We start from the raw sequence: 12,797 nt of genomic DNA, 5'->3' as shown, positions 1-12,797 counted from the left end.
AAAACGATTAATTCATTTATTTAATTATTATTTTTTGGGTGGGGTTTATTTGTCTTATTATTTTTATTATTAATTACTGATTCATTACTGCAGCTGGATCCTTCGTCATCTTCTTCTTCCTCTTCTGCCGACGCGTTCTTGGCTGTTTGCAATCTCTCTTCATTCGCCATTTTTTTTTGTTTTTTTTCTTTTTCAATTTCTTGGCGAGGGTTCATCCGGACGCTAAGCCCAGCTCTCACATTTGTTTTACTTGCTTTTCACTTTGAACGGAGTGGGTGTTCGGATCGGTTTTTTAGGGCTTTGTTTCTGGACCTGAATGTAAGGGGGATTTTGATCCTTACAGAGAGCTTGTGTGATTTCTTTTTCGGTTTGACATCGATCTATCGGAGGGAGATTCTGTTTGTGTTCTTGATTTTGTGTGGGATTGCTGAGAATGTCTGGACCCTTGGATCGATTTGCCAGACCATGTGAGTTTTCCTTTCATGATTGCTTTGATTTTTCCTTCTTTTGATCATGTGGTTTGCAATGGATTTGGTTTGGTGCTCGTGTTTGCTCCTAATTTGGGGCTTCTTGGCAGAGAAATGGATTTAAGAGAAATGGAGTTGCGTTAATTCAGGAAGGGCTTTTTTTGGAGGGGTTATTTTATGTAATTTTACTCCTGGGTTCTGTTCTTCAACTGAAATAGTCTTAGATCGTTATTGGTTCGTCAAACTATTTAGCTTTGTCTCTGATCGGAGATAGTTTTATTAGAATGATAGAATTTTTACTCTTAGGTTTGGTTCTTTTGAAGTTTGACTGTTTAAGTCGCAAGGAATTTCTTGGTCTACCTAGCTGCCTTCATGGGGATTTAGATAATTTCGGACATATTATATGACAATCCATCTTAGTTGTTCAGTTTAAAGGGCACAATTGGATGGAAATTATGTCTTCTTGGTTGTGGATAACTCCACTGTGTGTATAGTTGCTAGATGATGAAACTTTGTTGTGTTAATTCCGGGAGTTTCATTTCCCTCGTTCTGTAAAGGATCGTGTCGTAACCTGCTTACGCCGTGCATTTTGGATCACCTTGCTAACGTAGTGCTGCTTGCCATCCCTGAGATGATATTTGTGCTCTTGTTTTGGTTTGTTCTTAGTTTCTCTGTTATTATTATTAAATCATCATGAGATTTAGATCTCACGGTCAATCATCTGTTGGATATTGGAAAAAAATTTCTTTCATGTGTTAGGTTAGGTAGGAAGGTCATAGTTGGTATTTGAAGTAGCTAATCGTTCGGAGGTCCTCTAGCAACGTTTTTTTTTTTTCCTTTTCAGTCATAAATTTTTTGGTGTTTTTACGCGCTCTTATTTATGCATTGTTGTAAATGGTAGGCTTTGAAGGGTTCTCTGGAAGTGATGAAAGAAAAGAAAGGAAATCTGATTTTGAAAACTCGGAGGATGAAAGGAGGACGAGAATTGGATCTATAAAGATGAAAGCGTTAAATGCATCCTCCAAATTCAAACATTCCCTAAAGAAGAAGAGCAGTAGGAGAAAAAGTGACGGTCGGGTCAGTTCCGTTTCTATTGAGGATGTTAGGGATGTTGAGGAGCTGCGGGCTGTTGATGCATTTCGTCAAGCACTAATAATGGAAGAATTGCTGCCAGAAAAACATGATGATTATCACATGATGTTGAGGTATGTAACCATTCCGAAGGTCTTTTCTTCATTTTATTGCTAATACATGGTTAAATGAACAAAAATCTATTACTGCTTTGAATTTCTTGGAGATTGGTTTTATTCCGATTGGATTTTGTATAATGGTTCAATAACAAAAGCAAAAAGCAAACGTCCTTCTGAAAAAAGACAGCTTCATTCATGCTAGATCGTTAGCAAATTTTGAATGCAGTTGCAGCCTTTATACACATTTTTCTTCATCTTCTTGTTATGCCTCAAATTACTGCCCTTTGACTCTTTTTCCCACCCCTGCTTTAAGAGGTGCGTGGAGGCCTACGTAGCCTTGCCTATCTGACTCGAGTACAGGTATCACATTAGTTTTGGCCTTTGATCTAGTAAAAATCAGATCATTTTTGGTAGCAACTTTATATTAAAGATCTTTTGTAGTCCATATGATTCATAAGTTCAAAAGAATTCTTTTAATTATATTTGTGCCCTTTGTCTCACATAGGCTTATAAGAGCTTTGTGCTCAGTATCCATGGAGCTTTCGTGCCTTCGAAAAGCATTGTTTCAACTTCATGATATCCTGACTTCTCGAAGTTCTATTCTTTCGATAAGCTGCACAATTTTAACATATTGTTTTAGATGATATGCTGGTAATATCCCGATTGTCTTTTTAGGTTTTTAAAAGCTCGGAAATTTGATATCGAGAAAGCTAAACATATGTGGGCTGATATGCTTCAGTGGAGGAAGGAGTTTGGGGTTGACACAATCGGTGAAGTAAGTACAGGTTAATCCGAACTTTGTTTTCTTAAAAGAAAAGAAACTTTTTAAACCTTATTATGCTAATCATTCCCCCCAGGACTTTGACTTCGTGGAGAAAAATGAAGTTCTGAGGTATTATCCTCATGGTTATCACGGGGTGGATAAAGAAGGAAGGCCTATTTACATCGAAAGGTTGGGGAAAGTGGATCCAAACAAACTTATGCAAGTGACAACTATGGATCGATATATAAAGTACCACATACAGGAGTTCGAGAAGAGTTTTGCTATGAAGTTTCCAGCCTGTTCTATTGCTGCAAAGAGGCACATAGATTCAAGCACCACAATTTTAGACGTCCAAGGCGTGGTATGCTGGTTTTAAACGTTAGTGTTTTTTATTATCTGATTGGTTCGTGATCAAATCATTCAAATTAATTTTACCTTTCCCTTTTTCGACTTAGGGCCTCAAGAATTTCACCAAGTCTGCTCGGGAACTAATCATGCGGCTGCAGAAAGTTGATGGCGACAATTACCCAGAAGTAAGCAACTTCACCCTTTTGTAATGACAACATAAGAAACCTATATATTATTTCCAATCTCCATCCATCACTTGCGGTTGATGCTTTTGTGGGGTATGGTAAATGTAGCTTTAGATTGACGTATATTATTTATTGGATTATACAGACGCTCAGCCAAATGTACATTATCAATGCCGGTCCTGGATTCCGGATGCTGTGGAACACCGTGAAGTCTTTCCTTGACCCCCGAACGACATCTAAAATTCATGTATGTGGTAAATTTCTTTTTCGTCTATTTTGTAGTTGTTATCTATCTGCTTCAGATTATGACCTCTTTTATTTAAATTTGTGTTAGGTTCTCGGAAACAAGTACCAAAGTAAGTTACTTGAAATAATTGATTCCAGGTAATTGGAATTTATTTATTTTCTAGATACCATATAACAAGTTCTTATCCTTTTCTCATTCATTAAATGCATGCATTGTGCAGTGAGTTGCCCGAATTTCTGGGTGGAAGTTGTACCTGCGCCGATGTGGGGGGATGTCTTCGTTCAGACAAGGGGCCATGGAGAAACCCAGAAATTGAAAAGGTTGATTGTGGTATTCTAACCTTTGATCTTTTATAATTAGTTTTAATGTTTGGGACAGCAGTTGAATGTGCATTTTTGGCAGATGATTCTTAATGGTGAAGCGCGACGGGCCAGACAGGTCGTAAAAGTTCTAAATAGTGAAGGGAAGGTTGTTGCATATGCCAAGCCACATTACCCAATGGTAACTTTCTATTTTTTGAAAAACTATTCTAATTTGGACCTATTTCTATTCTCTCTTTTCTAATTTCTATAAAAAAAGCGTGAAAATGTTCTCATTTGAACCGTCTTGTCAAAGGTGAAAGGTAGCGATACATCCACTGCCGAGTCAGGATCCGAAGCTGAAGAGATCGCTTCGCCTAAAGCAATGAAGAGCTATTCTCATCTTCGGTTGACCCCTGTTCGGGAAGAAGTAAGTTTCGCTTGTTAATTGATGTTTGTGGTTGCTAGGGAACAAGTGTTGTTTTGAGTGCTATTAGATATTCGAGTTTATGTGACACTACCTCGAGTTTTAAGATTGGCTTTTGAGTAGACTGCAGGTTTAGCCTTAGATTTTCTTAACGTTATTCATTGGTTGTTGCAGGCAAGAGTCGGCGGGAGAGGAGGCTTTGCCGCTACCTTCTCCGGGTATGATGAGTATGTTCCCATGGTTGACAAAGCTGTCGATGCTGAATGGAAGAAGCAGGTTTCACTCCAACGACCTAATGCCTTGAAAGGTTAGCAGTTACCCGATCCATTGCAACTTCTGTGAACCATGTCAGCCAATAACTTTGGACATATTTGACGTATCGATCGAATCATGTCCGCATAGCATGATTGTTACAAGCAATGCTGATTGTTGCTGAATATACTTCACTGGTTAGGTCCATAGAGTTAGATTATAGTTTGTCAATGATTTTAAAGTCTCTTTATTTATTGCAGGGGTTCTTCCACTGCTCGACACCCAAAAAACATCCGAAGCGCTTCACACTCGAATGTTGGTAGTATTCATGGGCTTCTTCATAGCCATTTTGGCGTTCCTCCGTTCACTAGCATGCCGGATAAGCGGGAAGAAGTTGTGTACCGGTAGTCAAAACACCACTCCAGACTTGTCCCATGACAAAACAGGAACGAAGGAGAATTGCCCCCCTTCACCAATTGCTAAAGTTACAGAAGCAGAACTCCTCTCTAATGTAATGAAGAGGTTGGGTGAGCTGGAGGAGAAGGTCGACACGCTCCAATCAAAACCATCCAAAATGCCATATGAGAAAGAGGAACTATTGAACGCTGCCGTCTGCCGTGTGGATGCGTTAGAAGCAGAGCTTATCGCTACCAAGAAGGTATACATACTGCTATACTCAGATCTTTTCAGCTTTGGTGTCTCGAACTTCTGATATGTGAATGTGTTTAACTCGTGTTTCCATTAGCTTGCCACGATATTCTTATATGAGTCGTTTTGTGTTCCCGTGACCCCTGTTCCTACAGTCGGCCATTTGTCTTGTTGGGTCGTCTGAAAATGTCGTCTAAGTCACGTTAAAACTTGTCTGTGTAGGCTTTGCATGAAGCATTGATGAGGCAGGAAGAACTACTTGCTTACATTGATAGCCAAGAGGAAGCAAAGTTGCGGGTAAGCTAAAGCTAATACATCTATGTTTTTGCTCATGTTTCTGCAACGAAACACAGTTTTCTGATTGATGTATATGTTCTTCCATTCACTAGAAAAAGAAATTTTGCTGGTAATATGCATCTTGGTCGTGGAAAAGAGGAGGATTCGTCGTCGCTAAGCGCAGCGGGCTCTCGTGTCGTGTATCGGCTATGACTTGGAGTTTGAAGGTCCGCTGCTTGTCGTTGATCGTACTGACTTTATATTTGAATGATGTGATTATGTCTCCAATAAGGAGAGGAAAAACACATACGCATAGTTTGTGTGAAGAAATTACAATATGAAGTTTACATGTTTCCAAAAGAATATCTATTTATACACTAAGTTTTTTGTTCTATGTTATTTATTTATTTTGCTTTTTCCCGCCCTTTTCTTAGTTCCTATCTTTACGAAATTCTTTATTTACGTTAAAATTTCAATATTACAACCCACTCGAAAAATTTTCGAAGATTCAAACAAATATGGAAGCATGCTTCTATATATTGTAACAGTCTAAGTTTACTATTAGCAGATATTTTTTCTTTGGGTTTTGGTTTTTTTCTCAAGAAATGCTTTGTTCCTCTCTCCAATGTGAGATCTCACAATCCACTCCTTTTGGAGGCCAACGTCCTTGCTGGCATACCGTTCGGTGTCTGGCTCTGAGGTTTCCACACCCTAATAAGAAATGCTTTGTTCTGGCTCTGAGGTTTCCACACCCTAATAAGAAATGCTTTGTTCCCCTCTTCAACTGATGTGAGATCTCACAATCCACCCCCTCGGGGGCCAACATCCCCACTGACACACCACTCGGTGTCTAGCTCTTATATCATTTTTAACGGCCTAAGCCCACTGCTAAAAAAATGTGTCTGTTAAGGAGAATGTGTCTGTTGAGGAGATGTTTCTATTCTCGCGATAATACCTTATCAAGTAATTGTCCAACAACATTTATTTATATATTTATTTACTCGAAATAAGATGACAATTAGTTCCTTAGAAAAAAAAAATCAAAACTTTTTAAAACAATTAAAATGTGTGAAAGTAAGAAAAGGCATAAACTTTTTTTTAGACGAGTTTAACAAATGTGGGTTCGGATCAAGGTAACAAGTGTCCAATCCATCGAATTATATTCTCGAGAAATACAAACTTTCAACTTCTAAAAGATAACAAGTACCTAGTCCTTATAAAACTTTCAACTTTTTAAAGATAACAAGTATTTGGTTCATTGAGCTATGCTCGAAAAACACAAACTTCCAACTTCCAAAAGATAACAGGTATATCGTCCATTGAGCTATATGCTCGACAAATACAAACCTTCAACATCCAAAACATAACAAAACACTCCGTTCACACAAGCCGTAACACATAAACTTTCAACTTCATAAAGATAATAATTTCTCGATCCATTGAAGTATATGTTCGAATCGACATCCTATATAACAACACAACAAGATAAAAATGAAAAAAAAAAAAACATGTTTTAATATACAAAAGAACATTGATTGATGTAATAATACCAAGTAATCAATGTCTCAAATATATTCCAACATACAACCAATGGGAGAGAGAGAGAGAGAGAGAGAGAGAGAGAGAGAGAGAGAGAGAGAGAGAAAGAGGAGGGAGAAACCCTTTCTCTGTAATTATATGTTTCTTTTTTATTATGAACTTTTTTTGGAGTTATTTCTCCAAGCTCCTATATTTCACATTCACCAGCGGAATGGGTTCTGCAAAATTACAACATTAATCAATTACAGCTTTCCTTTTACCATGTCTTTGTAAAGAGATGATATAGCTTCCTTACCACCATCTTCTTCTTCTTCTTCTTCTCGATGTAGTCGGTCAGCTCGGCTTCTCGAGCAAGAGATTCCTCGAGTGCCTACAAAAGGTAATTCCACAAAGAATATGATAAACGATTGAGTTTACTGTCATCTATCAACTTAAGCTTCGTGTTTTTGGCTTGTGAGGAAGGACAACGTTTCAAGTTTTTGGATTTAGTAATGATTTTTAGCTCGGTATCCAAGTAAAGGTACGATTTTCAAACCCATGTGAGAGGGAACGTTAAAGAGAACGAGAATGAGAGATTAAATGCATTGTTATGTATCGGGGCTTAGATGATTTAAATGGGTTTAAGAGAATGAAAATGTAATAGCCTAAGCCCACCGCTAGTGGTTATTGTTCTCTTTGGATGACCTCAAGGTTTTTAGAACGCGTATGCTAAGGAGAGGTTTCCACACGCTTATAAAGAATGTTTCGTTCTCCTCCCCAACCAAGGTGGGATCTCACGATCCACCCCTTCAGGGCCCAGTGTCCTCACTGGCACTCGTTGCCTTCTCCAATCGATGTGGGACCCCCCAATCTAACACCCTTTGGGGCCAGTGTCCTTATTGACACACCGCCTCGTGTCCACCCCTTTCAGGTCTCAGTCTCCTCGCTAGCACATCGCTCGATGTCTGGCTCTGATACCATTTATAACAGCCCAAGCCGACCGCTAGCAGATATAGTTCTCTTTGAACTTTCCCTTTCGGGCTTCCCCTCAAGGTTTTTAAAACACGTCTACTAGGGAGAGGTTTCCACACTCTTATAAAGAATGCTTCGTTCTCCTCCCCAACCGATGTGGGATCTCACGTAAAAGAATTATTAGTACGGTATTTCAAGTGAGGATGAGTAGGAAAGTTTTGGTTCACCTTCTTGGTTGTGTCTAGCTCTTGTTCCAAAGTTTCAACTTTCCCTAAAGCAATGTTGAGCATTTCCTCCTTATCAGCTGGCATCACTGCCGGCTGCATGTTGAGAACATTGATCCTCTCTTCTAGCTCCGCCATACGTTTCATCATCGTCATGTAATCGCTCAGAGGCACCGCGGCGGGGGACGGTAATGCTGGACGGTTCACCATTGAACCATCGTAGTAGACGGTGCTGCTATAGATGGCTGCCTCAGTGAGCTTCTTTGGCATGGTTCTTGTCAGCCGGACCATGGTCACTATTCCCATCACCAAAGCCATTATTCCTCCAACTATTTGGTTGCTGAACCCTTCTGGGACTTTGTAGTTTTCATGAGCAAATGGATCTGATACACACATGAAACAAAGAACAACAAGATCAGACAACTACACCACCACAAAAGTCTTGTTCGGGTCGTTACAATCATGTTCATGTTTCTCGTTTCTTGGATACAACGGAAACGAAAACGAAAACGTTATCAAACGAAAACGAAAACGGTTCATATACCTTTGGAAAGACCATATTTCTCACTTGAAAGTGCCCAACTTGGATCCACGGCTTTGTCCACCACTGGCATGAACTGACCATATTGTTGATACTCACCGCCATACTTTCTGGTTGATGGAACCTGAACATGATAAAGAAAAACAATACCTTTAAAGAGTTTTCCTTTTCCTTTTTTCAAATGGGTTCTTCAAATTCTTGAGAGGAACTTACTTCTTGAATGATAGGGGTTGATTTTGCTTGCTTTGGGGACATGCCTGATTCAACAGCTGGTGCTGCAGCTGCCACAGGAGCTGCTTCTGCTTTGAATGAACCACTTGCCTGCAAGTTTTAGTGAAAAAAATGAATCAAACAGGAAAAAAGTGAAGAAATGATGCAAATTTTGAAGGATTTAAAGAAGTAAATGGAGATGAAGGGGTTTGATTGAGCTTGGATAGGTGTTTTTATGATTATTGCCTTGGCTCCTGTGTTGTCATCTTCAGAGATGGTCTTCTCTTCAACGTTGGATAATGACCTTCTCCTGCATTTTCCTTCCCCGTTTTGAACCATCTGTTCTTTCATCAAACAAAAAAGTTCTAATTAGCAAATAAAAGAAAATCATGAATTCTTAGTTTCGTGTTTCAGTTGAAGTATAGCTCAATGAATAAGATACATAAGGTCAATGTCGGTCAATGTCATGTGAGCATTAAACGGACACAAATATTAAACGAACACAAGCACGAAGTTGGTAAACTAAATTGTGAGATCCTAGGTCGGTTGGAGAGGAGACCGAAGCCTCCTTTATAAGGGTGTGTAAACCTCTCTTTAGTAGACGTGTTTTAAAACCTTGAGGAGAAGTCCAAACGGGAAGCCTAAAGAGGGCAATATCTGCTAGTGGTGGACTTGTGCCGTTACAAATGGTATCAGAGCCAAATACTGGGCGATTGCTAGTAAGGAGGCTGAGCCCTGAAAAGGAGTAGACACGAGGCAGTGTGCCAGCAAGGACGCTATACCCCGACGGAGAGTGGATTGGGGGTGGTCCCACATGAATTTGAAAAGGGAACGAGTGCCAGCGAGGACGCTGAAACTCGAAGGAAGGTGGATTGTGAGATCTCACATCGGTTGGGGAGGTGAATGAAGCTCCCTTTATAAGAGTGTGGAAACCTCTCCCTAGCAGACCTCAAAAAAGAAAGTTCAAAGAGGACAATATCTGTTAACGGTGGACTTGAACCTCGATGGGGTGGATTGAGGGTGGTCCCACATTGATTGGAGAAAAGAATAGTGTCAGCAAAAATGCTAGGCCCCGAAAGGGGTGGATTGTGAGATCCCACATCGGTTAGGAGGAGAACGAAGTCCCCTTAGTCCAAAAAGGGTTGGCCTTGGGCCGTTACATCAACAAAAAAAAAAAAAACAGAACAGTGGAAGGGAAGTTTTAAGGTGACCTTGGCAATTTCTGGGTCGTTCCATGGTCCCTTGTCGGATCTCATGCAGCCACCCTTGTCAGCACAGGTGCAAGTACCTCCAATGAACTCTGGAAGTTCACTGATTTACAAACGAAACAAAACAAAACAAAAATAACCTTAAAATTCCAAGCTTTGTCGATTAATGAAAAAAGAAATGTTTTTATTTGAAAAAAACAAAAAAACATAAAACCCCACCTAGCATCAATGATCTCCAGCAACTTGGGCTGATACTTATTGCCAAGAACATGGATTTTGGCTGTCGTTTTTGGGTCAAGGAATGATTTCACAGTGTTCCACAGCAGCCTAAATCCAGATCCAGCGTTGATGATGAACATTCTGTTCAAAGTCTTTAAACCAACACAAAACAAAACAGCCAAACCAAGCCATTATCTTTTCAAATGGGAACCACCAAACTAGGCCATATGTTCAAAAAGTTCAAAACTTTTCCTAAATGGATACCTCTGGATAGTTGTCACCATCAATCTTCTGCAGCCTCTGGATAAGCTCCCTAGCAGATTTGTTGAAGTTTTTCAGTCCCTACAGGCAAATTCCGCCGTTACTGACGTTTCGAGAACAAAAAAAACAAAAACGTTACCAAACGAGCCAAGACGTACCACTCCTTGGACATCCAAGATGGTCGTGCTTTGATCAATGTGCTTCTTAGCTGCAATGGTGCAAGCTGGGAACTTCAAAACAAACGTCCTCTCGAACTCTCGGACATGGTAATTGATGTATCTATCCATGGTCGTCACCTCCAAGAGCTTGGTGGAATCGACTTGCCCGAGTCGTTCGATGTACACAGGCCGTCCGTCCTTGTCGACTCCATGATGCCCTTGTGGATAGTACTTCAACACTTCATCAACCTCCTTGAATTCAAACTCCTGTAATGAATACGAATCGAAACTACATAAGCTTTTGAGTTTAGTTATAGTTTAGGTCGAACGTTAAGAAGTTCGTAACCTCCATGATTGTGTCGGATCCGAACTCTTTCCTCCATTGAAGCATGTCAGTCCACATTTGCTTTGTCTTGTCAAAATCAAACTTTCTAGCCTTTAAGAATCTGAGCATCATGTGATGATCATCATGTCTGGCAGGGAGGAGCTCTTCCAATATCAGAGCTTGGCGGAAGGCATCAACTGCTTGTAATTCTTCTGCGTCGATGTCGTCTTCAATTGAGATAGACATCACTCTGCTGCTGTTTCTCCTACCTCGTTTCTTCATTGAAAGTTTGTATTTGTTTGAGGCACTGATCGCTTTCTGCTTAAGAGATGCAAGCCTTATCTTTCTATCTTCCTCCGACATCTCAGCTTCGTTGCCACCTATAAAAACACAATGACAACACACTTGACACTTCACTTAAGTTGAATTTGTTCTCAGCTCTAACAAACCAAACTGACACCCTTTGTTCTACTCGTGCCATAGTTTCGGACGAATTAGGCCCTCTTTTCGATGTCATTACGCTTCTAGAGGAGTGAAAACAAGATCACTAGAAATAGCTAAAGAATTAGACCCAATATAAGGCCTAAAAGACCTTCTATACTATTGTGAGATCCCACATTAGTTGGAGAGGGGAACGAAGAATTTCTTTTAAGGGTGTGGAAACCTCTTCCTAGTAAATACGTTTTAAAACTTGATGGCGATATGTAATAGGCAAAAACGGACAATATTTGCTAGCGGTGGGCTTGAGTTGTTATAAATGGTATCAGAGCCAATCACTGGGTGGTGTGCTTGCGAGGATGCTGGGCTCCTAAGGAGGGTAGATTGTGAGATCACACATCGGTTGGAGAGAGGAACGAAGCATTTCTTATGAGGGGGTGGAAAAATCTCCCTAGTAGACGCGTTTTAAAACCGTGAGGTTGATGGTGATACATAAAGGGTCAAAGCGGACAATATTTGTTAGCGGTGAGCTCGAGCTGGTACAAATGACATTAGAGCCAATCACCGAGCAGTGTGCCAGCGAGAACACTAGGGTCTCAAGGAGGGTGGATTGTGAGATCCCATGTTGGTTGGAGAGGGAAACAGAACATTCCTTATAAGAGTGTGGAAATCTCTTCCTAGTAGAGGTATTTTAAAACCGTGAGGCTGACAATGATACGTAACACGGGCCAAAGCACAATATTTGCTAACAGTAGGCTTAGGCTATTACAACTATCTTAAGAAGATAAAACTTGGGATCTATTCAAGGACCCACCTATCCGTAACGGACCAAAACAAACAAGATTTGATAGCAATAGGTTAGGCTGTTACAACTATCTTAAGAAACGCGAAACGTGAGATCTGTTCAAGGACCTATCTATACGTAACAAGTCAAAGCAGACAATATTTGCTAGCGGTGGACTTGTGCTCTTACAACTATCTTAAGAAAGGCTAAACATGGAATCTGTTCAAAGATCTACCTACCGATTTAGGTAAACATCTAATGCGCTTAGCTTCAAACGACGAACGTACCTTTGGGCTGAGGGTCTGGGGCGGCGTCGGACATTGTTGCTATCCTAAGCTGGGCAGCTGGGTGAAGACAAGGATCAAAAGGGTGGGGGGAGAATCCAGCAGTTGTGTACGGCTATACAACTCCAAAAAACAGAGCCCTCTTTCTTTTGAGTGCCTACACCTTCCACATCAAACAAACTAAACCCACATCAGAAATCAAACAAATAATCAAACAAAGAAGATGCACAAGAACAACATAGAAAAACAGCTTTAAAATGTAATGAAACAACAATGGCCGTGTTCTTCGCTATGTCTGTTCTTGAACAGAGCAAAACCCAGAAGAACATCAACAATAGAGGATCAGAGAAAATACCTTTTGACAAGAGTGCAGGAAGGAGAAAGAGGAGGATAAATGAAGAAATGTTTACTCAAAATAGGCCTCCAAAAGGGACAACCCAGAGACGGATTTCTGGTTCATCCACCATAGACAAAGTCTTGCAAGACAAGGAAACAAAACAGCTTGCATTTTTACCTCCCTCCTCTTTTCTTGGAGCCAATGCCGAAACCTAAG

At 40.3% G+C, this 12,797-nt stretch overlaps 2 protein-coding genes across 4 annotated transcripts; one reads left to right on the top strand and one right to left on the bottom strand.

Annotated features, from left to right (window-relative positions):
- Positions 1-86: 86 nt before the first annotated feature.
- On the top strand, positions 87-5,522 carry LOC111795105 (phosphatidylinositol/phosphatidylcholine transfer protein SFH8-like). Its single transcript, XM_023677352.1, has 14 exons — positions 87-467; positions 1,369-1,672; positions 2,333-2,432; positions 2,515-2,781; positions 2,876-2,953; positions 3,099-3,200; positions 3,288-3,337; positions 3,421-3,520; positions 3,603-3,701; positions 3,816-3,929; positions 4,101-4,233; positions 4,439-4,836; positions 5,049-5,123; positions 5,216-5,522. The coding sequence occupies exons 1-14, from the start codon at positions 434-436 to the stop codon at positions 5,234-5,236; spliced, it is 1,875 nt and encodes a 624-aa protein (XP_023533120.1). The 5' UTR covers positions 87-433; the 3' UTR covers positions 5,237-5,522.
- Positions 5,523-6,619: 1,097 nt separating this feature from the next.
- LOC111795106 (phosphatidylinositol/phosphatidylcholine transfer protein SFH3-like) lies at positions 6,620-12,797 on the bottom strand. 3 transcript variants are annotated; one of them, XM_023677355.1, is made up of 13 exons: positions 12,600-12,797; positions 12,248-12,407; positions 10,760-11,118; positions 10,414-10,680; positions 10,259-10,336; positions 9,995-10,146; positions 9,779-9,878; positions 8,814-8,906; positions 8,571-8,678; positions 8,361-8,481; positions 7,820-8,199; positions 6,937-7,011; positions 6,620-6,859 (listed from the first exon to the last, which is right to left on the bottom strand). In XM_023677355.1, exons 2-13 carry the CDS (start codon positions 12,279-12,281, stop codon positions 6,842-6,844), a joined length of 1,785 nt encoding a protein of 594 aa, XP_023533123.1. In that variant the 5' UTR covers positions 12,282-12,407; positions 12,600-12,797; the 3' UTR covers positions 6,620-6,841. The 3 variants fall into 3 exon arrangements, with proteins under 3 accessions (XP_023533123.1, XP_023533122.1, XP_023533121.1); XM_023677354.1 differs by lacking the exon at positions 6,620-6,859 and having other exon boundaries at positions 6,868-7,011; positions 12,248-12,424; XM_023677353.1 differs by lacking the exon at positions 6,620-6,859 and having other exon boundaries at positions 6,868-7,011.

Source organism: Cucurbita pepo, chromosome LG05, assembly GCF_002806865.2.
Source record: "Cucurbita pepo subsp. pepo cultivar mu-cu-16 chromosome LG05, ASM280686v2, whole genome shotgun sequence".
Lineage (NCBI taxonomy): Eukaryota > Viridiplantae > Streptophyta > Magnoliopsida > Cucurbitales > Cucurbitaceae > Cucurbita > Cucurbita pepo.
This window is presented reverse-complemented; position numbering and strand designations above follow the sequence as displayed.

Excerpts from the sequence above, each read along its gene's own strand:
- LOC111795105 (XM_023677352.1), top strand. The coding sequence starts at position 434 with ATGTCTGGACCCTTGGATCGATTTGCCAGACCAT. Across the intron at positions 1,673-2,332 it reads GATTATCACATGATGTTGAG|GTTTTTAAAAGCTCGGAAAT; the intron begins GTATGTAACCAT and ends TTGTCTTTTTAG. Across the intron at positions 5,124-5,215 it reads AAGAGGAAGCAAAGTTGCGG|AAAAAGAAATTTTGCTGGTA; the intron begins GTAAGCTAAAGC and ends TCCATTCACTAG.
- LOC111795106 (XM_023677354.1), bottom strand. The coding sequence starts at position 12,281 with ATGTCCGACGCCGCCCCAGACCCTCAGCCCAAAG. Across the intron at positions 10,147-10,258 it reads ATGGTGACAACTATCCAGAG|ACTTTGAACAGAATGTTCAT; the intron begins GTATCCATTTAG and ends GTTGGTTTAAAG. Across the intron at positions 9,879-9,994 it reads CTGGAGATCATTGATGCTAG|TGAACTTCCAGAGTTCATTG; the intron begins GTGGGGTTTTAT and ends TTTGTAAATCAG.